Source organism: Pipra filicauda, unplaced genomic scaffold, assembly GCF_003945595.2.
Source record: "Pipra filicauda isolate LSUMZ 115617 unplaced genomic scaffold, ASM394559v2 scaffold851_size65776_pilon, whole genome shotgun sequence".
NCBI classification, from domain to species: Eukaryota; Metazoa; Chordata; class Aves; order Passeriformes; family Pipridae; genus Pipra; species Pipra filicauda.
This window is the reverse complement of record NW_024105033.1, coordinates 16009-40021: the sequence shown is the minus strand read 5'-3', so window position 1 is coordinate 40021 and position 24013 is coordinate 16009. Positions and strand designations below refer to the sequence as shown.

At 44.8% G+C, this 24013-nt stretch overlaps 1 protein-coding gene across 2 annotated transcripts in view; it reads left to right on the top strand.

The window, feature by feature from the left end:
• Positions 1-24013, top strand: part of NET1 (neuroepithelial cell transforming 1) — a 56194-nt gene that overhangs the window by 19701 nt on the left and 12480 nt on the right. Inside the window, exons 2-3 of one of the 2 annotated variants that reach the window (XM_027743036.2) lie at positions 7571-7637; positions 12056-12115. In XM_027743036.2, the coding sequence (XP_027598837.1) occupies positions 7571-7637; positions 12056-12115 (127 nt within the window). Of the gene's footprint in view, positions 1-7570; positions 7638-12055; positions 12116-22517; positions 22620-24013 lie in introns of those variants that run through there. The other variant, XM_027743044.2, reaches the window with a different exon arrangement.

Below are 24013 nucleotides of genomic sequence, written 5' to 3'. Positions count from 1 at the left end.
TGCAGAGAGCCCTGCCAGGCTCAGCCCCAGTGTCAGGGAGCTTGGGATTGCCCCGCTTTGCCCTGGAGCTGGGGAGGGAAGCGGGGAGGCAGCTGGAAGGGAGGTGTTTGACTGCAGAGGGAAGTGTGTGGTGGGAAGATATCCCTGCAACCCTCCCCCAGAGCTGGATTGGCTGCGTTGGCAGTGCAGAGGCTGCTCTTGGGCAGCTCCCCGGGGGATTATTCCAGGATATTCCGGGATATCAGGGCATGTTTGATCTCCTCGGGGCTTATCTGCCCCTGTCCAGTGCCTCTGATTGCAGCTCCACACTAAAGGCCTCTGAGATTCCAGGGCCCCCGGTGAGGAGCAAACCCTTCAGGAACGGAAAAGCCACTTCCAAAGCCACTTCCACAACCTTCCTGCTCCGATCCAACCTTCCCAAGGCGCTTCCTCTGCCGGGCAGAGCTCGTTCCAAGAGCAGAGACCAAACTAACGGCGATTCCAGAGCGGCCGGAAAGCACGAGGAGCTCCCACCTCATTCCAGGAGTTTTCCTGCCTCTTGGAGAGCTGGAATTCCTGGAGACTTTCTTGCAGCTTTCCCACCATTCCTGTGCTCCTTGGATCACTGGAACCACGAGGATCCCAATTCCTTTGGCTTCAAGCAGCACCTTTTTCCTCCCCGGCCTGAACTTTATGTCCTTCTTTGAGCCATTCCAAATGTCCCATCAAGGGATTTATTTTTTGTTGTTCCTTTCCCTCTGGAAAAAAAAGTTTCCCTGGAGAAACTTTTCCAAGATAAGCCCAGCCCTGAGTGCCCTCAAGCCAAGGTTTGTTTGCACAAACCCCTGGATATTGTTGGAGTTGGAAACATTAACTGGAAAAATCCAGTTTGTTGGGTTTGTTTTTATTTTTTCCCCCTGCAGAAAAGCTTTAAATCCAAATTCCAAAAGCTCTTTGTGGCAGCTTTTCCAAACAAGATAACGTATGAAATGAGTAAAAAGGCCCAACGGTGCGGGTTGAGGAGTCGCTTAAAATTTAAACAATTCGGTTATAAATTAAAAACATTTTAAATTAAAAAGGGTGCTTGTAACGTTAAAAAAATTTAAAAATTGCTTTAAAATTAAAAAAAATTAAAAATTTAAAAATTGCTTTAAATTAAAAAAAATTTAAAAATTTAAAAATTGCTTTAAAATTAAAAAAAATTTAAAAATTTAAAAATTGCTTTAAAATTAAAAAAAATTTAAAAATTTAAAAATTGCTTTAAAATTAAAAATTTAAAAATCGCTTTAAAATTAAAAAAATTTAAAAATTTAAAAATCGCTTTAAAATTAAAAAAAAATTAAAAATTGCTTTAAAATTAAAAAAATTTAAAAATCTAAAAATCGCTTTAAAACTTAAAAAAAAGCGGGTTTGTTTATTTTTTTCCACTGCTCTTTATCCTTCCCCTCCTCAACTTCCCAGCCCAAGTAGGATCCCGGGCTGTTTATCCAAGGAAAGGTGGGGAACAATGACCTGAAACAATTCCCTGCCTGCCTTTATCAATCCTTTATCTCCTAAATTACCCAAACTTCCTCTATTATTCACATTATTGAGGCCACATCCCCTGCCTTGCTATGTGACCCGACAGGTTTTGTGGCCAGCACTTCCCCCCTCTCCCTCTCTCTCCACATTCCCAAACTTTTCCAGCTGATCCCACCCCCATTCCCTCTTTTAACCTCCAGCTCTCCGGGACAAATCTCTATTTAAACAGGCTCTGGAAAAGCTGGGAATGAGCCTGGAACGTTCATTCCTTGGAGCAAAAAAAAATCCCAAAAAACCAGGAATGTTTGTTCTTCCCGAGCTCAGGATTTGGAGGGATTTTTTTTTTGCTTGGCTGCAGCTTTTTTTTGTTTTTAACCACCCCCCCAGGGGATTATTTTTGGGGGCCTCCACGTAACCCTTAATCCTTAATCACCTGGAAATATGAATCAGCCTAATTAATTAACAGTTGGGGCTTGATGAGATAAGGAGAGAGAGGCTGGAGCTGCTCATCCTGTCTCCAGGCAGATTATCCCGGAGCCAGGGCTGCCAGGAAAGCTCTTTTTTCAAGGAAGTGACCCAACTCCAGCCCCTTTGTTGGGGATATCTCTGGATGGGATATCTTGGAGCAGCTCTGCAGTAAACAGGGCAATTAATCCAATTAATCCACGGGCAGGACGCTTTCTTTGGCTCTCTCCAGGGATGTTATTCCCAGGCTCCTTTCCATCCATCAGCCCGTGTTTGGAGCCGTGATCAGCCCTGCAGGGCCTCAACAGGCAGGGAAAAACTTCCAGGGTTGCTCATCCCTGGCCTGTGCCCACCCCTGTGCCCGCCCCTGTGCCAGGAATGCCCAGGACAGAGTTCCGGAGTCAGCCCCGAGCGGGGATAACACGGGGAGGCCGGGAGGGTTCTCCAGGCAGAGCTGTTACATTTGATGTGAGCAGGGGATCTGCACGAGCCCAGAAAATGCCACAAAGAAACATTTCAGAATCTGGGTTGGATCCAAGGAGGAGAGGGAAAGATGAAGGGCAGAAATGAGTCCCAGAAAAACCATCATTAGCACAAAAAAATAGATTTCTCCAAGCAGAGATGTTACACTCTATGTGAGCAGGTGGACAGGGACAAGCCCAGAAAATGCCACAAATAAACATTTCGGAATCTGGGTTGGATCCAAGGAGGAGAGGGAAAGATGAAGGTCAGAAATGAGTCCCAGAAAAACCACCAGCAGCACAAAATAAAAAGACTTCTCAAAGCAGAAATGTTAAGTTTAATGTGAGCAGGTGGACATGGACAAGCCCAGAAAATGCCACAAATAAATATTTTGGAATCTGGATTGGATTCAAGGAGGAGAGGGAAAGATTTTGGTCCCAAGGTCAGAAATGAATCCCAGAAAAACCACCAGCACAAAAAAAAAGACTTCTTAATACAGAAATGTTACACTCCATGTGACAAGGTGGACATGGACAGAAAATGCCACAAAGAAACATTTCGGAATCTGGGTTGAAGGAGGAGAGGGAAAGATGAAGGTCAGAAATGAGTCCCAAAAAACCACCAGCAGCACAAAAACCAGATTTTTCAGTGCAGAAATGTTAAGTTTAACGTGAGCAGGTGGACAGGGACAAGCCCAGAAAATGCCACAAATAAATATTTTGGAATCTGGGTTGGATCCAAGGAGGAGAGGGAAAGATTTTGGTCCCAAGGTCAGAAATGAATCCCAGAAAAACCACCAGCAGCACAAAAAAAAACGATTTCTCCAAGCAGAGCTGTTACATTTGATGTGAGCAGGGGATCTGCACGAGCACAGAAAATGCCACAAAGAAACATTTCAGAATCTGGATTGGATCCAGGGAGGAGAGGGAAAGACCAAGGGCAGAAATGAGTCCCAGAAAAATCACCATTAGCACCAAAAAAAAAGACTTCTCAATGCAGAGATGTTACACTCTATGTGAGCAGGGGATCTGCACGAGCCCAGAAAATGCCACAAATAAATATTTAGGAATCTGGATTTTATCCAAGGAGGAGAGGGAAAGATTTTGGTCCCAAGGTCAGAAATGAATCCCAGAAAAACCACAATTAGCACAAAAACCCCAATTTCTCCAAGCAGAGATGTTACATTTGATGTGAGCAGGGGACCTGTACGAGCCCAGAAAATGCCACAAATAAATATTTAGGAATCTGGATTGGATCCAGGGAGGAGAGGGAAAGATGAAGGGCAGAAATGAGTCCCAAAAAACCACCAGCAGCACAAAAAACCAGATTTCTCCAAGCAGAGCTGTTACACTCCATGTGAGCAGGTGGACAGGGACAAGCCCAGAAAATGCCACAAATAAATATTTGGGAATCTGGATTGGATCCAAGGAGGAGAGAAAAAGATTTTGGTCCCAAGGTCAGAAATGAATCCCAGAAAAACCACCAGCACAAAAAAAAAGACTTCTCAATACAGAGATGTTACACTCCATGTGAGCAGGTGGACATGGACAGAAAATGCCACAAAGAAACATTTCGGAATCTGGGTTGGATCCAAGGAGGAGAGAGAAAGATCAAGGTCAGAAATGAGTCCCAGAAAAATCACCAGCAGCACAAAATAAAAAGACTTCTCAATGCAGAAATGTTAAGTTTAATGTGAGCAGGTGGACATGGACAAGCCCAGAAAATGCCACAAATAAATATTTCGGAATCTGGGTTGGATCCAAGGAGGAGAGGGAAAGATTTTGGTCCCAAGGTCAGAAATGAATCCCAGAAAAACCACCAGCAGCACAAAAACCCCAATTTCTCCAAGCAGAGATGTCACATCTGATGTGAGCAGGGGATCTACACGAGCCCAGAAAATGCCACAAAGAAACATTTTGGAATCTGGATTGGATCCAGGGAGGAGAGGGAAAGACCAAGGGCAGAAATGAGTCCCAGAAAAATCACCATTAGCACCAAAAAAAAAGACTTCTCAATGCAGAAATATTACATTTGATGTGAGCAGGGGACCTGCACGAGCACAGAAAATGCCACAAATAAACATTTAGGAATCTGGATTTTATCCAAGGAGGAGAGGGAAAGATTTTGGTCCCAAGCTCAGAAATGAGTCCCAGAAAAACCCCAATTAGCACAAAAAACCCGATTTGTCCAAGCAGAGATTTTACACTCCATGTGAGCCGGGGACCTGCACGAGCCCAGAGCTCTCGGATGAGCTTCGCAGGCCCCGGCGGAGGAAAAACAATCCGGGAATTGTGCAGGAAGTGTCACAGGGAGCCTCGTGGAGGGGACCCTGGCATGAGATGGGACAGAGCTTTGGGGAGGCAGAGGCTGCTTTTCCCTAAAGGGCTTTTCCCCACTTGGCACGAGGATCTGTTTCCCTCCATACCCGTTTATTCCCGTTCCCGGTGTTCCTGGCAGATCCCAGCTCCACCTGTTTGGCCTTGGAAAGGGAGGAGGATCACTCTGGGTGTTGGGGGGTGTGGGAAGGAGCAGTTTGGGATTTCTGCTTTGCCTTCTTCTCTTGTTTCACTCCTTTACTGGACCATTGAAGGGGAAATCATGGAATTATGGAACAGAAGGGACCTTAAAGCCCATCCAGTTCCAACCCCAACACCTCCCACTGTCCCAGGTTGCTCCAACCCGGCCTTGGACACTCCCAGGGATCCAGGGGCAGCCACAGCTTCTCTGGGAAATCCATTCCAGCCCCTCCCCACCCTCCCAGCCAGCAATTCCTTCCCAATATCCCACCCATCCCTGCCCTCTGGCACTGGGAAGCCATTCCCTGTGTCCTGTCCCTCCAGGCCTTGTCCCCAGTCCCTCTCCAGCTCTCCTGGAGCCCCTTTAGGCCCTGCCAGAGGCTCTCAGCTCTCCCTGGAGCCTTCTCTCCTCCAGGGGAACATTCCCAGCTCTCCCAGCCTGGCTCCAGAGCAGAGGGAATCCAGAATCATGGAATCCCAGGATTATCTGGGTGGGAAGGGACCTTAAATCCCATCCATTCCCACCCCCTGCCATGGGCAGGGACACCTCCCACTCTCCCAGGTTGCTCCAACCTGGCCTTGGACACTCCCAGGGATCCAGGGGCAGCCACAGCTTCTCTGGGAATTCCATTCCAGCCCCTCCCAGCCAGGAATCCCTTCCCAGTATCCCACCCATCCCTGCCCTCTGGCACTGGGAAGCCATTCCCGCCTCAAGCCCCCAAGTTTCCATGGTGGAATCTGAGCTGGAGAAATCCCTCTCCAACCTCCTGGAGAGCTGGAAAAACGGGAGCTGCCTGATTTTGGAATGTTAATCCCATCCCCCTCCACCATCCTTTCTCCTTTCCCTGCCGGAGCAGTGGCTGGATATCCCGGAGAGGAATTCCTGGGAGTTTTCCTGGACGGTTTTCCAGCCTCATGGCGACTTCCAGGCCTCCCATTTGGCCGCTGCCGGCGTCGGGAATTCCAAAATTCCCGGAATCCAGCAGTGCTCCTGCTTCCCAAAGCATAAACCCCGGGATTCCGCGGCTCCGTTCCGGCGGCTCCGTTTGCGGCTCCGCTCGTTCCCTCTTTGCTTTTCCCCGGGAAGGTTCCATCCGGCTCCGGAATTCTGGGATTGAGCAGCGAGGAGTTTTCTTCCTCGCGGGAAATATTGGAAATTCCCAAGAAATCCCACGCTCATTCCCAGATTTTTCTTCCTAAACTGTTTGTGCTCCTCTAAATCCGACGGAATGTTCCCTTCCCGAGGTTTCTACCAATCCATGGAATGATTAGTTTTGTATTTTATAGTAAATTTCGATTTTATATTAGTTTTATATTTTATTATTAATGTATATAATTTTTATTGTTATGTTATTTTATAGTATTTAGTTTATTGTTTTGTATTTTATAATTGATTTTTATTATTTTTATTTATTAATTTATTATCATAATTATAGTTATTATTACTTCTTATAGTTTTTATTATTTTATATTACTTTATATTATTTTGTATTTTATAGTAAATTTATAATTTATATTTTTATGTTTTATTATTAATTTATATAATTTTATCACTATGATATTTTATAGTATTTAGTTTATTGTTTTGTATTTTATAATTGATTTTTATTATTTCTAGTAATTAATTTATTATCATAATTATAGTTATTATTACTTCTTATAGTTTTCGTTATTTTATACTAATTTTATTCTATATTAATTTATATTTCATATATTATTTTTCATTTTTATTAATGTCTATTATTTTATTTAACTTCTTATATTATTTTTATTCTTTTAAATTATTTTATAGTCTATATTATTTTATATTTCATATATTATTTTCCATTTTTATTAATTTCTATTATTTCATTTAACTTCTTATTATATTATTTTTATTCTTTTAAATTATTTTATAGTCTATATTATTTTATATTTCATAGATTATTTCCCATTTTTATTTCATTTAACTTCTTATTATATTATTTTTATTAATAATTTTATTACTTTAATTAATTTATTGGTTTAGATACTAATGTTATTTTTATTACTAAATTTTATTTTTGTTTTAATTATTATTTTAATTATTAATTATTAATTTAATTATTTATTTTATTTAATTATTTAATTAATTTATTTAATTAATAAATATTAATTAATTTAATTTAATTTAATTATTAATTTAATTATTATTTTATATTCTTTTAAATCAGATTTATATTTTTAATTGTTATTATTTTATTTTTATTATATATTTTATATTATATTACATTTATATTTTATATTATTTTATTTATATTTTTATTTTATTTATTATATTTTATTTATTTTATATTATATTTTATATTATATTATTTTTTATTATATATTATATAACTTTGTATAATTATAAGTTTATATATAATATAATAATATATTATATTATAATTTATATTTTTAAATATGTTATGTATTATATATGTTATATATAATATATATAAAAATATTATGTATATTCTAATATATATTATATATATCTATAAGCCTTTTGCTTCCCCCTTCCCAAAATCTGGGCTCCGACATTCCCTGGGCTCTCCCAGGAAGGACCTGCTGGGCTTTGGGACCCTCAGAACTTGGATTGACCCACCTCAATCCTTCCTTTCCCACAGGTACCCCCTGAGGAGAGGCAGCTCCTTCACATTCCTGACTCCAGGCCCACACTGGGATTTCACCCTGGTGAGTGGAACAGCCGGAAAAAAAGCGGGAATGCAGAGGGAAAAGTTCCTGGCTCTGGAAGAGAAGGAAAATCCACCCATTCCTTCCCACCTGAGCCTTCCCAGCTTTCCCAAAGGTGCTTTTTGCCCCCAGGGATTGAGGGCAGGATGGATATCCCGGGGTTTTCCTTTCTCATTCCTGATTTTCTGAGGTGGGAATGCCATGGGCAGGATGGAAAACACCATGTAGGAATAAAGCGAGGGGTTTTTATTCCTAAAAATCCAAAATTCCGGGTTTTCTTTGGTGTGGAGAAGCTCCCTGGTGCTCTTCACATTCCTGACTCCAGGACCACACTGGGATTTCACCCTGGTGAGGAAAACAGCTGGAAAAAAATCGGGAATGCAGAGGGAAAATTTGGAGAAGAAGGAAAATCCACCCATTCCTCCCCACCCAACCAGGCTCTTCCTGAGCCTTCCCAGCTTTCCCAAAGGTGCTTCTTGCCCCCAGGGATTGAGGGCAGGCTGGATATCCCGGGGTTTTCCTTTCTCATTCCTTATTTTCTGAGGTGGGAATGCCATGGGCAGGACGGAAAAGACGGCATAGGAATAAAGTGGGGGGGTTTTGTTCCTAAAAATCCAAAACTCCGGGTTTTCTTTGGTGTGGAGAAGCTCCCTGGTGCTCTCCTCTCTCCATCCTTTACCATCCAGCCTCTGGAGCTGGACCACTGGAATTCTGTTCAGAATTCCTGCTTCTTGGAGTCTGAGCATCCGGGAGGTTTTATTGCTTTCAAAGGATTCCATTGGTTTGAAGGATTCCATTGGTTTCGAAGGATTCCATTGGATTTGAAGGATTCCATTGGATTTGAAGGATTCCATTGGTTTTCAGGATTCCATTGGTTTGAAGGATTCCGTTGGGTTTAGAGGATTTCATTGGGTTTAGAGGATTTCATTGGATGAGAAGGATTCCACTGGTTTTATGGATTCCATTGATTTGAAGGATTCCATTGGTTTTGAGGATTCCATTGATTTGAAGGATTCCATTGGTTTTGAGGATTCCATTGGATTTGAAGGATTCCATTGGGTTTAGAGGATTTCATTGGATGAGAAGGATTCCATTGGGTTTAGAGGATTTCATTGGATGAGAAGGATTCCATTGGTTTGAAGGATTCCATTGTTTTTAAGGATTTAATTGATTTTGAAGGATTCCATTGCTTTGAAGGATTCCATTGATTTTAAAGGATTTAACTGGTTTTGAAGGATTCCATTGGTTTGAAGGATTCCATTGGTTTTGAGAATTCCATTGGATGTGAAGGATTCCATTTGGTTTAAAGGATTTAAATGGTTTTGAAGGATTCCATTGGTTTTGAAGGATTCCATTGGTTTTGAAGGATTCCATTGGTTTGAAGGATTCCATTGGTTTTGAGGATTCCATTGGTTTGAAGGATTCCATTGATTTTAAGGATTCCATTGATTTGAAGGATTCCATTGATTTTAAGGATTCCATTGGTTTGAAGTATTCCATTGGTTTGAAGGATTCCATTGGTTTGAAGAATTCCATTGGTTTTGAGAATTCCATTGGTTTGAAGAATTCCATTGGTTTTGAGAATTCCATTGGTTTGAAGGATTCCATTGGTTTTCAGGATTCCATTGGGTTTATGGATTCCATTGGTTTCGAAGGATTCCACAGGGATGATCCCTAAAAACCAGAATATCCAGGCTTGGGGCAAAAAGCCTTTAGTGGGAGAGAGGAAAACTGGATGATTGGAATTGTTTTCCAATGGAAAACCAGCATGTAGGAATGCTGGATGATTGGAATCGTTTTCCAATGGAAAACCAGTATTTAGGAAAACTGGATGGTTGGAATTATTTTCCAATGGAAAACCAGTATTTCCTTTAGGAAAACTGGATGATTGGAATTGTTTCCCAATGGAAAACCAGTATTTTCCTTAAGAGAGAGGAAAACTGAATGATTGGAATTGTTTTCCAGTTGAACACCACTATTTTCTTTAGGAAAACTGAAGTATTGGAATTGTTTTCCAGTGGAAAACCAGTATGTAGGAATGCTGGATGATTGGAATTGTTTTCCAATGGAAAACTAGTATTTTCTTCAGGAAAACTGCATTATTGGAATTGTTTTCCAGTGGAAAACCAGTATTCTCTTTAGGAGAGACGGAAGATGGATGATTGGAATGGTTTCCAATGGAAAACCAATATTTAGGAAAACTGGATGATTGGAATTGTTTTCCAATGGAAAACCAGTATTTTCTTTAGGAAAACTGAATTATTGGAATTGTTTTCCCATTGAAAACCTGTATTTAGGAAAACTGAATTATTGGAATTGTTTTCCAGTGGAAACCCAGTATTTTCAATGGATGATTGGAATTGTTTTCCAATTGAACACCAGTATTTTCTCTAGGAAAACTGAATTATTGCAATTGTTTTCCAATGGAAACCCAGTATTTTCCTTAAAAGAATTCCTTTCCCTGCGCTTTGATCCGAACCCTCGAAACGCTCCCAGGATTGTTTTGGTCGTTCCTAAAAATAAACCCCCCCAATATTTACCTTTCCCCTCCCCATTTTGGCACCTCTTTTTTTAGGGCTTCTCCCTCCCCCAAACCTAAACCTGCTCTGGGTGTTTTTCCCCCTTCGACAACTTCCCGAAAAATCCCTTTTTTTGGGATTCTGGGAGAGAAGGAGAAAAGGATCAAACCTGCGATGGGGAAACGGCGCCGGGGCTTCCAAACCCCGGCTGGAGAGAGCCTTTTTTCTTGGAATGTGCTGCTGGGAATGACACAGCTGGGAAACGTCCCAAGTTTTTTTTTGGAACAAAATTCTATTGGGCAAAGTTAAAAAAAAGGGATCCCAGGCCAAAAGCCGGGATTTTATTGCACAAAGTCTCGCCGGTTCGAAAACAGAGCTCTGGCTTTGCTCTCGTGCCTCTGGCTTTGGGTGGATGGGAAAGATGTTCCAGAGGGGAAATCTGGGAAATGTCCCCCTCCAGGAGGAGCCAGGAAAGCCAAAAAAAAAAAAAAAGGCCCTGCTGCTGTCTGGGTTTTTACTGTGAGTTTTCTTCTCTTAAATAAATTTAAATATTGTGGGATCGCAGAAGCAGAAAGGTTGGGAATCGTCAAGTCCAACCCTCGCTCCAACCCCGCCGTGGTTCCCAGCCCATGGCACTGATGCCACATCCAGTCTGTCCTGAAACACCTCCAGGGATGGAGAATCCCCCACTTCCCTGGGCAGCCCATTCCAATGGCTGAGCACCCTCTCTGCAAAGAAATTCTTCCTGATCTCCAACCTAAACCTCCCCTGGCACAGCTTGAGACCGAGCCCTCTTGTCTTGCTGATGGTTGCCTGGGAAAAGAGCCCAACCCCCCCCGGCTCCCCCCTCCTGGCAGGGAGTTGCAGAGAGTGAGGAGGTCTCCCCTGAGCCTCCTCCTCTCCAGGCTGAGCCCCCCCAGCTCCCTCAGCCTCTCCTCCCAGCACTTGGGCTCCAGTCCCTTCCCCAGCCTCGCTGCTCTTCTCTGCCCCTGCTCCAGCCCCTCCAGGGCCTTCCTGAGCTCAGGGCCCAGAGCTGGACACAGCACTCCAGGGGTGGCCTTCCCAGCGCCCAGCCCAGGGGCACAAGCCCTGCCCTGCTCCTGCTGCCACACTCTTCCTCAGCCAGCCCAGCAGCCCTTGGCCCTCTTGCCCCCCTGGCCACACTCGGGCTCCTCTTCAGCTCCCTGCCCAGCCCAACTCCCAGCTCCCTTCCTGCCTGGCTGCTCTCCAGCCCCTCTGGCCCAGCCTGCAGCTGCAGGGGGTTGTTCCTGAAGAGCAGGAACGACCAACCTGGTACAAAAGTGCTTTGAGCTGGAGGAGGGCGGGGTCAGGTTGGATAATTAGGGATCGGATAATTAGGAATTGGATTATTAGGAATTAGATCATTAGGAAAGAATACCGTGAAGGTAAAGCTTGCCCAGAGAAGCTGTGGCTGCCCCTGGATCCCTGGAAGTGTCCCAGGCCAGGCTGGAGCAACCTGGGATAGTGGGAGGTGTTGGACATGGAACTGGATGGGCTTTAATGTCCCTTCCCACCCAAACCATTCCAGGATTCCATGATTTTTTGTGCCTAAATGAACTCTAACCACTTCCCACTGGCATCTGCTGCGTTCTGTGCTGCTCCTGAGTTTTCCTGCTTTTGATCCCCCCCCAACCACAATTCCAGGAGCACAGAGGAAGGAACCAACTTCCAGTGTGGAGGAACGGGGTGACGAACCTCCCGGAGCAGCACAAACCCCCTTTGCCTTTGGGTTTAACTTTGATTTTTTGGAGTTATTCCAGCCAGTTTCAGGTGTAAATGAAAGAAACCTCCCTGAACTGCTGGACTAAAGCTCAGAATGGTGTCTCATTAAAGCTCAGAACGGTGTCTCCCAACACAACCCTGTTTTCTCTCTCGCAGAAGAGGAAGCGCCGCGAGAAGGACGATGACGTGGTGAGCCTGAACAGCCTGGACTTCAAGGTAACCCAGCTGCTGTCAAATGTTTCCAATGTCAACCCAACAACTTTGTCACCTCCTCTGCTGGGCGAGGAACATCCTCCTGCCCGTGTTTGCTTTGCCCCAGCCCCGCTTTAGGGCCCGGCCCAGCTGTGTTTGCCCCGGGGAACCAGCTCAGGGTGGGCCCAGTCCTGCTGGGGCATCTCCCCAGCGCCGCTTTAACCATTTAAACTGCTTCTTTTTTCACCTCGAAACTCCTTAATTTAACCTGAAATAAATGTTTGGGACCCCCTGCTCGGCAAGAACAGGAACTTCTTGGAGCACCAGGGAGCAAAACTCTGCAATATCACTTTTGTTTGAAAACAAGCTGGACTGGCTGGGTGGTAAACTGGGCTTAAAGCCGGGATTAAAGGGACTGGCAGACCTACTAAAAATGGAAAACCAGTGTTTTCTCTAGGAAAACTGGATGATTGGAATTGGTTTCCAGTGGAAAACCAGTATTTTCTCTAGGAAAACTGAATTATTGGAATTGGTTTCCAATTGAACACCAGTATTTTCTCTAGGAAAACTGCATTATTGGAATTGTTTTCCAATGGAAAACCAGTATTTAGGAAAACTGGATGATTGGAATTGTTTTCCAATTGAACACCAGTATTTTCTCTAGCAGAGACAAAAAATGGATCATTGGAATTGTTTTCCATGGAAAAACAGTATTTAGAAAAATTGGATGACTGGAATCATTTTCCAATGGAATACCTGTATTTTCTCTAGGAAAACTGAATTTTTGGAATTGGTTTCCAATGGAAAACCAGTATTTAGGAAAATTGGATGATTGGAATTGTTTTTCAATGGAAAACCAGTATTTTCTTCATGAAAACTGAATGATTGGAATTGTTTTCCAATTGAACACCAGTATATTCTCTGGGAAAACTGAATTATTGGAATTGTTTTCCCATGGAAAACCAGTATTTCTTTAGGAAAACTGAATGATTGGAATTGTTTTCCAATGGAAAACCAGTATTTTCTTTAGGAAAACTGGATGATTGAAATTGTTTCCCAATGGAAAACCAGTATTTTCTTTAGGAAAACTGAATTATTGGAATTGTTTTTCTATTGAACATCAGTATTTTCTTTAGGAAAACTGAACTATTGGAATTGGTTTCCAATGGAAAACCAGTATTTTCTCTAGGAAAACTGAATGATTGGAATTGTTTTCCAATGGAAAACCAGTATTTTCTCGAGGAAAACTGGATGACTGGAATTGTTTTCCAATGGCAAACCAGTATTTCCTTTATGAAAACTGAATTATTGGAATTGTTTTCCAATTGAACACCAGTATTTTCTTTATGAAAACTGGATGATTGGAATTGTTTTCCAATTGAACACCAGTATTTAGGAAAACTGAATTATTGGAATTGGTTTCCAATTGAGCACCAGTATTTTCTCTAGGAAAACTGAATGACTGGAATTGTTTCCCAATGGAAAACCAGTATTTTCTTTATGAAAACTGGATGATTGGAATTGTTTTCCAATGGAAAACCAGTATTTTCTCTAGCAGAGACAAAAAATGGATCATTGGAATTGTTTTCCATGGAAAAACAGTATTTAGAAAAATTGGATGACTGGAATCATTTTCCAATGGAATACCTGTATTTTCTCTAGGAAAACTGAATTTTTGGAATTGGTTTCCAATGGAACACCAGTATTTAGAAAAACTGGATGACTGGAATCGTTTTCCAATGGAAAACCAGTATTTTCTCTAGGAAAACTGAATTATTGGAATTGTTTTCCAATTGAACACCAGTATTTTCTCTAGGAAAACTGAATTATTGGAATTGGTTTCCAATGGAAAACCAGTATTTTCTCTAGGAAAACTGAATGATTGGAATTGTTTTCCAATGGAAAACCAGTATTTTCTTTAGGAAAACTGAATTATTGGAATTGTTTTTCTATTGATCACCAGCATTTTCTTTAGGAAAACTGAATGACTGGAATTGGTTTCCAACGGAAAACCAGTATTTTCTCTAGGAAAACTGAATTATTGGAATTGGTTTCCAATTGAGCACCAGTATTTTCTCTAGGAAAACTGAATGACTGGAATTGTTTCCCAATGGAAAACCAGTATTTTCTCTAGGAAAACTGGATGATTGGAATTGTTTCCCAATGGAAAACCAGTATTTTCTCTAGGAAAACTGGATGATTGGAATTGTTTTCCAATTGAACACCAGTATTTTCTCTAGCAGAGACAAAAAATGGATCATTGGAATTGTTTTCCATGGAAAAACAGTATTTAGAAAAATTGGATGACTGGAATCATTTTCCAGTGGAATACCTGTATTTTCTCTAGGAAAACTGAATTTTTGGAATTGTTTTTCAATGGAAAACCAGTATTTTCTTCATGAAAACTGAGTGATTGGAATTGTTTTCCAATTGAACACCAGTATATTCTCTGGGAAAACTGGATGATTGGAATTGTTTTCCCATGGAAAACCAGTATTTCTTTAGGAAAACTGAATTATTGGAATTGTTTTTCTATTGAACATCAGTATTTTCTTTAGGAAAACTGAACTATTGGAATTGGTTTCCAATGGAAAACCAGTATTTTCTTTAGGAAAACTGAATTATTGGAATTGTTTTCCCATGGAAAACCAGTATTTCCTTTATGAAAACTGGATGATTGGAATTGTTTTCCAATTGAACACCAGTATTTAGGAAAACTGGATGACTGGAATTGTTTTCCTGCTTCCCAATGTCCCTGTGCCCCTCTGGAGAAGGGAAGGGAGGCAAAGAGGGTTTAACTAAGCGGGGTTTAAGGTTAATTAGGCTGAGATTAAAAGCCATTTGCTGGGGGGGCGTTTCCTGTGTGAGAGCTTCATTTGCATATCTGAATTATTCATGAGCCGCCCCTTCATTGGCCCACGACAGCTCCCAGCAGATTCTGGGCTTTGATCTCCTGGTCCAGATAAAACCACCCCCAAAACCCCCCAAAAATAATGGCAAATAACATCAATAAATGAATGAAATAAATGAATGAAATACATTAATAAAATACATTAATAAAATAAATTAATAAAATAAATTAATAAAATGCATTAATGAAATAAATGAATAAAATAAATGAATAAAATAAATGAATAAAAATACATTAATAAAATATATTAATAAAATAAATTAATAAAATACATTAATAAAATAAATTAATAAAATATATTAATAAAATAAATTAATAAAATAAATTAATAAAATACCTTAATAAAATTAATTAATAAAATATATTAAAACAAAAATAAATTAATAAAATACATTAAAGCAAAAATAAATTTTAACTCTTTGTTTTATTGATTATTATCATTTTTACCAATTTTAATTCTTTGTTTTAATAACTATTATCATTTAACCAATTTTAATTCTTTTTTGCTTTATTAATTATTACCATTTTACCAATTTTAATTCTTTGTTTTATTTATTATTATCATTTTACCAATTTTCATTCTTTATTTGTTTCATTAATTATTATCATTTTGCCAATTTGAATTCTTTATTTATTTCATTAATTATCATCATTTTACCAATTTTCATTCTTTTTTGCTTTATTAATTATCACCATTTTACCAATTTGAATTCTTCATTTTATTGATTATTATCTTTTTTACCAATTTGAATTCTTTTATTTCCTATTTATTATAATTTTCTCACTGCTACCCCTGCAGCTCCCAAATCCCTTGGGAGCCAATGGGTGCTTTTCCATGGATCATCCCAAATCCCTTGGGAACCAATGGGTGCCTTTCCATGGATCATCCCAAATCCCTTGGGATCCTGCCTTTCCATGGGCAGGATCATCCCAAATCCTTTGGGAACCAATGGATGCCTTTCCATGGATCATCCCAAATCCCTTGGGATCCTGCCTTTCCATGGATCATCCCAAATCTCTTGGGATCCTGCCTTTCCATGGATCATCCCAATCCCTTGGGAGCCAATGGGTGCCTTTCCATGGATCATCCCAAATCCCTTGGGAGCCAATGGGTGCCTTTCCATGGATCATCCCAAATCCCTTGGGATCCTGCCTTTCCATGGATCATCCCAAATCCCTTGGGAGCCAATGGGTGCCTTTCCATGGACCATCCCAAATCCCTTGGGATCCTGCCTTTCCATGGATCATCCCAAATCCTTTGGGAGCCAATGGGTGCCTTTCCATGGATCATCCCAAATCCCTTGGGATCCTGCCTTTCCATGGGCAGGCTCATCCCTAAATAATCCCAGGAAAGAGCTCCTTCCATCCCAATAACAACCACCCCATTCCTTCCCATCCCCTTCCCTCTTCCCGAGGCCTTGGATGGGAATTTTCCTGGCCTGGCTGCTTCCTGCAGGAGCATAAATTCCAAATTAATGTTGGAAAACACCCTTTGATCCCCACAAAACCCAACCTCTGGCACCTGGAGCTTCCCGCTCCGTTAATCCCTGTGTCCAACAGCATCCCTGGATTTGCCAGGCTGTGTTTTCCGGCCTTTCCCTCGTCTTCCTGAGGTGGAAGTGGCTTCTCCACGAGGATTGTGGAGGTGCCAGAGGTTGGATCTCCCTCCAAATCCATCCGAGCGCCGGTTTTTTGGGAGCTGATTATAAGTCACCATCCCAAAAAAACCGCTGCATTCCAGGGAAATGCTGCATTCCAGGGAAATGCTGCATTCCAGGCCGGCTCCCAAAGCTTTCCGATGACCCAACGAGTCTCCCGGTGGGTCGTTTTTCCAGAATCCCTGCTCCGGATTTGGCTCTGGGTTATAAATATCCGGGAGCTGGAATGTCAAACCCAACCCCTGTCCCGCTCCGAGGGGACACGGACTGGGGAGAAGGGGAGAGGGGAAAAGGAGCACAGTCCTGATTTATTCCTTATTTATCCCAGTCCTGATTTATTCCTTATTTATCCCAGTCCTGATTTATTCCTTATTTATCCCAGACTTGATTTATTCCTTATTTATCACAGACGTGATTTATTCCTTATTTATCCCAGACCTGGTTTATTCCTTATTTATCCCAGTCCTGATTTATTCCTTGTTTATCCCAGTCCTGATTTATTCCTTATTTATCCCAGTCCTGGAGCGTGTTCCTGTGCATTGCACTATAAATAGCACATTAAAAATAGCTGGGAAAAGGGAGGGATGAGGTGGATTTCGGCTCCCGGGAGACGGGATTTCAGACCCTACGGCGAGGAACGGGAACACGGGCATGGAGTGGGTGCTTTGGTTCTCCCCCGATTCCAAGATTCCTTCTTGGAATCTTGTCAGCAGCAGGGTTGGGAATAACATGGAGCAATCCCGAAGTGGGTTGGGTTAGGGGTAAAATCAAGGAATTCTGGGTGGTTTTTGGGACTGGAAATGTGGCCAGACCTGAACCGTGAGGACACCGAAGGTGCTGCAATGACCATTTTCCGCTGTTTTTTAGGCTGAAAATCCCAATCCAGGCCTGGTTTAAGCTGAAAATCCCAATCCAGGCCTAGGGTTTTGTGTTACCTGGGCCTTCCTGCTGCTCCAACACATCATTCCCGGGAGTTTTGCCAAGAGAAAAGGCAGGATCAGGCCATGCGTGTCGGAATTCCGGGGCAGAATTCCTGCATCCCACCCTTGGCACCCCTTGGCTGCCCAGTGTCCCTTCAACAACTGGGAAAAAACCTTCCCTCGGTCTGGAATTGCACGCTGGGATTCGGATGCCTGTTTTCTATGGAATTCATTTATTAACCTTAAATATATTCCATGGAGCTTTTGGGGGGGGGGGCTGAAATAACTCCATGGCACGTCAACAACCCGGAGGGAATTCCTGGTTTTTTAGTGGCAGCCCTTCCCAGAATAACTTGGAGCAGCCAGGAATGTCACAGGTATGAGGCCTCTTCCCCCCTGGGCTCAAACAACAACAACAACAAGGGCTGGGGTGGCTCCTCTGTCATCCCAACTCTTCCCAGCTCCCTAATTTAATTTGATTGTAGGAATCAAGCTGGAATTTTGCTCCTGGCAGTGAAAAATCTCCAGGTGGGGATGGGGGAGGGATGTTTTTAATCCCTCTTGGCAGGAGAGCAGGAAGAACTGGTCTGTTGGAGGGGCAGGAGAGGGCAAAATCCAGGTTTTGCTCCAGGTCAGGGAGCACAGAGGGAGATGGTCTGGGGTGGGAGGGAAAGTCCTGAGTTACAGGAAAACTGGGACTGTGGGAATCCCAAAGTCTGGTTGGTCGGTTCTGCTGCACAGGGAACGGTTCTCCTTCCTTATTCCGTCGGGTTTGGTGTTCCAGAGTCCCTCACCGGGACCCTCTCCAAGGTCAAGGCAGCAAGAACCCGGCACATGGGGCTCATCTCAGCCCTCGGGATGGATCCCTGGTGCTCATCTCCATCTCTTAGGATGGATTTATGGAGCTCATCTCCATCCCTCAGGATGGATTCCTGGTATTCCTGGTGCTCCCTCAGGATGGATTGATGGAGCCCATCTCCATCCTCAGGATGGATCCCTGGTGCTCATCTCAGGATGGATTCCTGGTGCTCATCCTTTGGGATGAAATTGTGGAGCTCATCTCCATCCCTAAGAATGGATTCCTGCTGCTCATCTCCGTCCCTCAGGATGGATTCCTGGTGTTCAGGAGCTCATCTCCATCCCTCAGGATGGATTCCTGGTGTTCAGGAGCTCATCTCCGTCCCTCAGGATGGATTCCTGTTATTCCTGGTGTTCATCTCATCCCTCAGGATGGATTCCTGCTGCTCCCTCAGGGTAGATCTATGGAGCTCATCTCCATCCTCAGGATGGATTCCTGGTGCTCATCCCTCAGGATGGATCTATGGAGCTCATCTCATCCCTCAGGAGGGATTCCTGGTGCTCATCCTTTGGGATGAAATTGTGGAGCTCATCTCATCCCTCAGGATGGATTCCTGGTGCTCATCTCAGGATGGATTTATGGAGCTCATCTCATCCCTCAGGATGGATTCCTGGTGCTCATCTCCATCCCTCAGGATGGATTTATGGGGCTCATCTTATCCCTCAGGATGGATTTATGGAGCTCATCTCATCCCTCAGGATGGATTCCTGGTGCTCGTCTCATCCCTCAGGATGGATCTATGGAGCTCATCTCATCTCATCTCATCCCTCAGGATGGATTCCTGGAGCTCATCCCATCCCTAGGATGGATTCCTGGAGCTCATCCCATCCCTCAGGATGGATTTATGGAGCTCATCCCATCCCTCAGGATGGATTTTGCCTTCAGCCGGTGCCGGCTGATCCATCGGGACGCAGCTGCCACACAAAACCGATCCCATTCCAACCTGGAGCCGCTTCTTTTAGGGCTCCTTATTCCTTTAAGGCCTTTCCCTGAACACAGGGCGCTTTTCCAAGGGCACAAATCCCTCTTCCCGTGCCAGAGGCAGCCCTGTTGCATCATTCCATGGGGCCCCTCGTGCTCCCAGCCCGTGACCTCAGCGGGGCCTGGCGTCACCGGGAATGATTCACTCCCCAAGTGTCACCTCCGAGTCAGGGATCTCCTGGGGGTGAATCGGGGGGGACAATTAAACACTTCACGGGCCAGCTGAGGTGCTCTGGGACACGGGACACCTCCAGGACATCCCCAGGGAAAACATTCCCAGGAAAAACATCCCCAGGACTTCCCGGTCTGGTGCCACCTCTGGGAGTGTGACTCTGGTTCACCCCTTCCCTTCACAGCTCCTGGCTCTTCATCCCTGCTTTTATTTTTCGTTGGCTCTGCTGCATCTCCCTGGGAGAAAAAAAAAGGGTCCAGAAGTGCTCCTGAAGCTTTAGGCCGAGTTTAACAAAGCCTCGAGCTGAGACTGGAGGAGAAGTGAGTCTGATGCTCCAGCAGTGCCCAGCTCACTCTTCCCTGATGTTTTCTCCTTGGATCTTGTCAGCAGCAGGGCTGGGAATAACATGGAGCAATCCTCAGGTGTCCTGGGTGTAAAATCAAGGAATTCTGAGGTGTCCTGGGTGTAAAATCAAGGAATTCTGAGGCGTCCTGGGTGATTTTTGGGGACTGGAAATGTGGCCAGACCTGGACCGTGAGGACACCGAAGGTGCTGCAATGACCATTTTCCGCTGTTTTTTAGGCTGAAAATCCCAATCCAGGCCTGGTTTAGGATGAAAATCCCAATCCAGGCCTAGGGTTTTGTGTTACCTGGGCCTTCCTGCTGCTCCAACACGTCATTCCCGGGAGTTTTGCCAAGAGAAAAGGCAGGATCAGGCCGTGTGCGTGTCGGAATTCCGGGGCAGAATTCCTGCATCCCACCCTTGGCACCCCTTGGCTGCCCAGTGTCCCTTCAACAGTTGGAGCATTTTAACTGGGAAAAAACTTCCCTCGGTCTGGAATTGCACACTGGGATTTGGATGCCTGTTTTCTATGGAATTAATTGTTTATTAATCTTAAATTCCTGCATCCCACACTTGGCAAGCCCTGGACTACCCAGAAATGGGTTTGATGCTTCCCAAAAAAAAAATGGATCCAACCCAGCGCAGGGTTTTCCTGCTCCTCCCCAGAGTCTGCATCTCTTTGGTGTTAAAAATGCTTGGTTTTGGTGATTTTTAGTCATCCAAAAAAGGGGGTTTTGTGTCTGGAAGAGTCACAGTCTGTCCTCGGTGTATCCCAAATTTCTGATGATCCCACAGTGGAGAATCCTGGCAGAGGTGAAGTGGGTGCAGATTTGCTGAGAGAAGCAAACAAAGCCCTCCTAAAAAAAATAGCCAGGGGAGGGGACAGCAGGACTTTCCTCCTCTTCTTCTTCCTCCTCCTCATTCCTCAAAAATGCAGGGAACACGCCCCAAAATTCCACTCCACAGGTGGGAACCACCAAAACCCACTCCAGTTTTATTTTTACGCTTCCCAGAGATTTTGCAGCAGTGCCAGGAATAAAAACGTCGAGCTGGGACAAACAAAAACACCAAATCCTTGGCAAGTCCCAGCCAGGGGCCTGCTGGGACAGGATCCCCTGGGAGACAAGGGGAGAGGCTGGGCCCAGCCCTTTGCCTGACAAAGCTCAGAGCAGACTTCAAAGTGCAGGTCTAGACAGGAATTCTGGGTCGTTGGGTTTGGGTTGGTTTGTTTTTTGTGTTTTTTTTTTTAAGCAAGGTAAAGAAAAACAACTCCCAGCAGCGAAGGTTTGATATTCCAGAGGGCTGGAGGAGTCCCGGCCCAGGAGGAGCTGGTCCCACCAGCTGCTCCTGGGAGGTGGTGGTAGGGGAAAAAAAATACCTGAAAAATGGGGGAAACCCCCCCAAAAAAAAGTTTGGTTTTGTGTCTTTTCGGCACAAGCAGCACGAGGGTTTGGAATTGTGGGATTGTGGAATGTTAAGGGGTCAGAATGGAACTTAAATCCCATCCAGTGCCATTCCCTGCCCACACCTTCCACCATCCCAGGTTGTTCCATCCTGGCCTTGGACACTTCCAGGGATCCAGGGGCAGCCACAGCTTCTCTGGGAAATCCATTCCAGCCCCTCCCCACCCTCCCAGCCAGGAATTCCTTCCCAATATCCAACTTAAATTTCCCCCCTCTGGATTTGTATCCCTCGCTCCGTGTCCCATCCCTGCAGTTCCTGATGGATTTCAAACCCCTTTCCCCGGTGGGGTGTGATGGAACAGCCCCCTCAGCCCTCAGTGGGTGCTCCCCCTTGTCCTGCCTTGAGGCAGAACCTCCCAGAGATCCCGTTTTTCAGCGAATCCCGGGATGGGTCAGGTTGGAAGGGCCCGCAGTGGGTCACTGCTCCAGCCCCAGGAGCCCATGGCACAGGATTGTGTCCAGAGGGTTCTGGAATATCCCCAGTGAGGGAGACTCCCTGGGCAGCCTGTTCGGTGCTCAGGGATGAAGTTTTTCCTCATGTCCAGGCAGAACTTTCTGGGCATCGGTTCCCTCCCGTTCCTCTTGTCCCATCCCTGGGCTCCCTCTCCATCCTCCGATCCCTCCCTGCAGACCCTGACAGTGATAAAATCACTCTCAGCCTTTTCTCCAGGCTAAACAGCTCCCTCAGCTCCTCCTCATAGGGGAGATGCTCCAATCCCTTCATCATCTTCGCATCCCTGCCCTGGACCTGCTCCAGGATCTCCCGGAGTCGCGGGATGGGTCAGCTTGGAAGGGACCACAGCAGCGGTCACCTGCTCCAACCTCCCCCTCTCTCTTGTCCTGAGGAGCCCAGCCCCGTCCACAGCACCCCAATTATGCCTCGGCAGGGCTGAGCAGAGGGGCAGGAATTTTTGGGGAGATTTTGGAACAAATTGGGGCTCCCGGCTAGTTCAGAGTTTCCAGTGGGCGTGGCTTCTTGTGGGCGTGGCTTGTGTCGGCAGGGGGCGTGGCCTCCCCTCTGGCTCCGCCCCCCTCGGTGAGGTCGGGGCGCGGCGCGCGGAGCCCTCAGAGCGCGATGAGCGCGGGCTGAGGGAGGGTCGGGGGTGGGGGGGGAAGGAAATCGCCGCCATGGTGGCTCACGACGAGCTCGGGGGGCTGCTGCCCATCAAAAGGACTATCCGCGTCATCGACGCGCAGAACCAGCACTTCAGGGAGCAGGAGGTGAGCGGCGAAGGGGAAAGCGGGGGGGTTATTTGAGGGAAAAGCGTGTGCGTGAGGGGGGAGCTCCCTCAGCGTCTCGCTGGCCGCGCCTGAGGGGAGAGGGCGAGGCGGGTGCGCTGCCCGCTGCGGACCGGGGGAGCGAGGGGCACCCGGCCGTCTAAATAACTCTCTCTGTATATTTTAATCCATGTATACGCGCGTGTGTATGTATATATATCGTCTACATATATATTTAAATTCATAGCCCCTGAGGAGTGGGGGACCAGTGCGCCAAAACCCGTCTCGGCGCCTCACCTGACCCCGCTCCTCCCAGGGAAATTTTCATGTAAAAATCGCCGGGTTTCGTTTGAAAAAAATAGCCGGTTTTCATTTAGAAAATCGCCGGTTCTCATTTAAAAATCTCCCCGTGCCTCTCTGCGCTCTTTCCACTGACGGGTTATTTTTTTTTTCCCTAATTAGGTGCTAAAAAAAACCCCTCGTGGGGGGTTGCGCGGGCGCTTTTGAGGGCTCCGGTTTGTTTTGTCGAGGCGTTTGTTATTTTTTTTATCGCGTGTTGTTATGTAGAGGGCAATAATTGCGGCTCCTCGGTGGGTGTGTTCTCGTGTCTCCTGCTGCGACGGGAGAGCAAAAGTTCAGCAGCCAGGTAGGGACCGGCTGCCTTGGGCTGGGTTTATTGCCCAGATTAGCGCCGAGATTAAGTGGAAAAGTTTAAAAAAAAAAAAAAAAAGGCGTTTCCAGACGTTCCCTTGAGGGCTCGAGGGCTCAGCCTCCGAAAATCCTGGCGCTGGAACAGCCCAAACTTGGGCAATCTCATTGTGCGAAAGGGAAACCAGATGTTGGGGGGAGAGAGAGAAAAAAAAAAGAACATAAAGCAGAGCTCTGGAAGGGAGAGTAAATCGCCCTCTTAAATTCTTCATCGGCCGAGCCAGCGCTCCTCGAGTGCTGGGGGAGCCGCTGGACCTTAATTAGAGGGACGCGGGGTTTTGTCCTTCGGTTGGGAACAGGGAATTTGGGAAAGGAGGGATGTTCCCTTCGAGTTCAGAGCGTTTCAGAACAGCCTGAACTCTTAAACCGGCACGTGGACCTTGAGACGGTCTGGTCATGTGCCGATGATTTCTGGCACGAGTTGTTCCAGCTGCTGACTAAAAATCCCTTTTTTTTTTTTTTTTTTTTTTTGCTGAATTGGCTGAACGGGAGAAGTTTTGCCCTGCGTGGTTTCTCCACGGGTCACCCTGTTTGTCCCGGGACAGGCACGTAGGACATTGCACTCGAGTAAAGGGAGTCTCGTAAAAACCACTTAATTATTACCCAGCACAGGGGGAAAGGTTGTGTGGGTGTGATGCCGGTTCCAGGAAAACCTTCCTTGCTCAAAAGTAGAGCCTGGATTTCTTTCT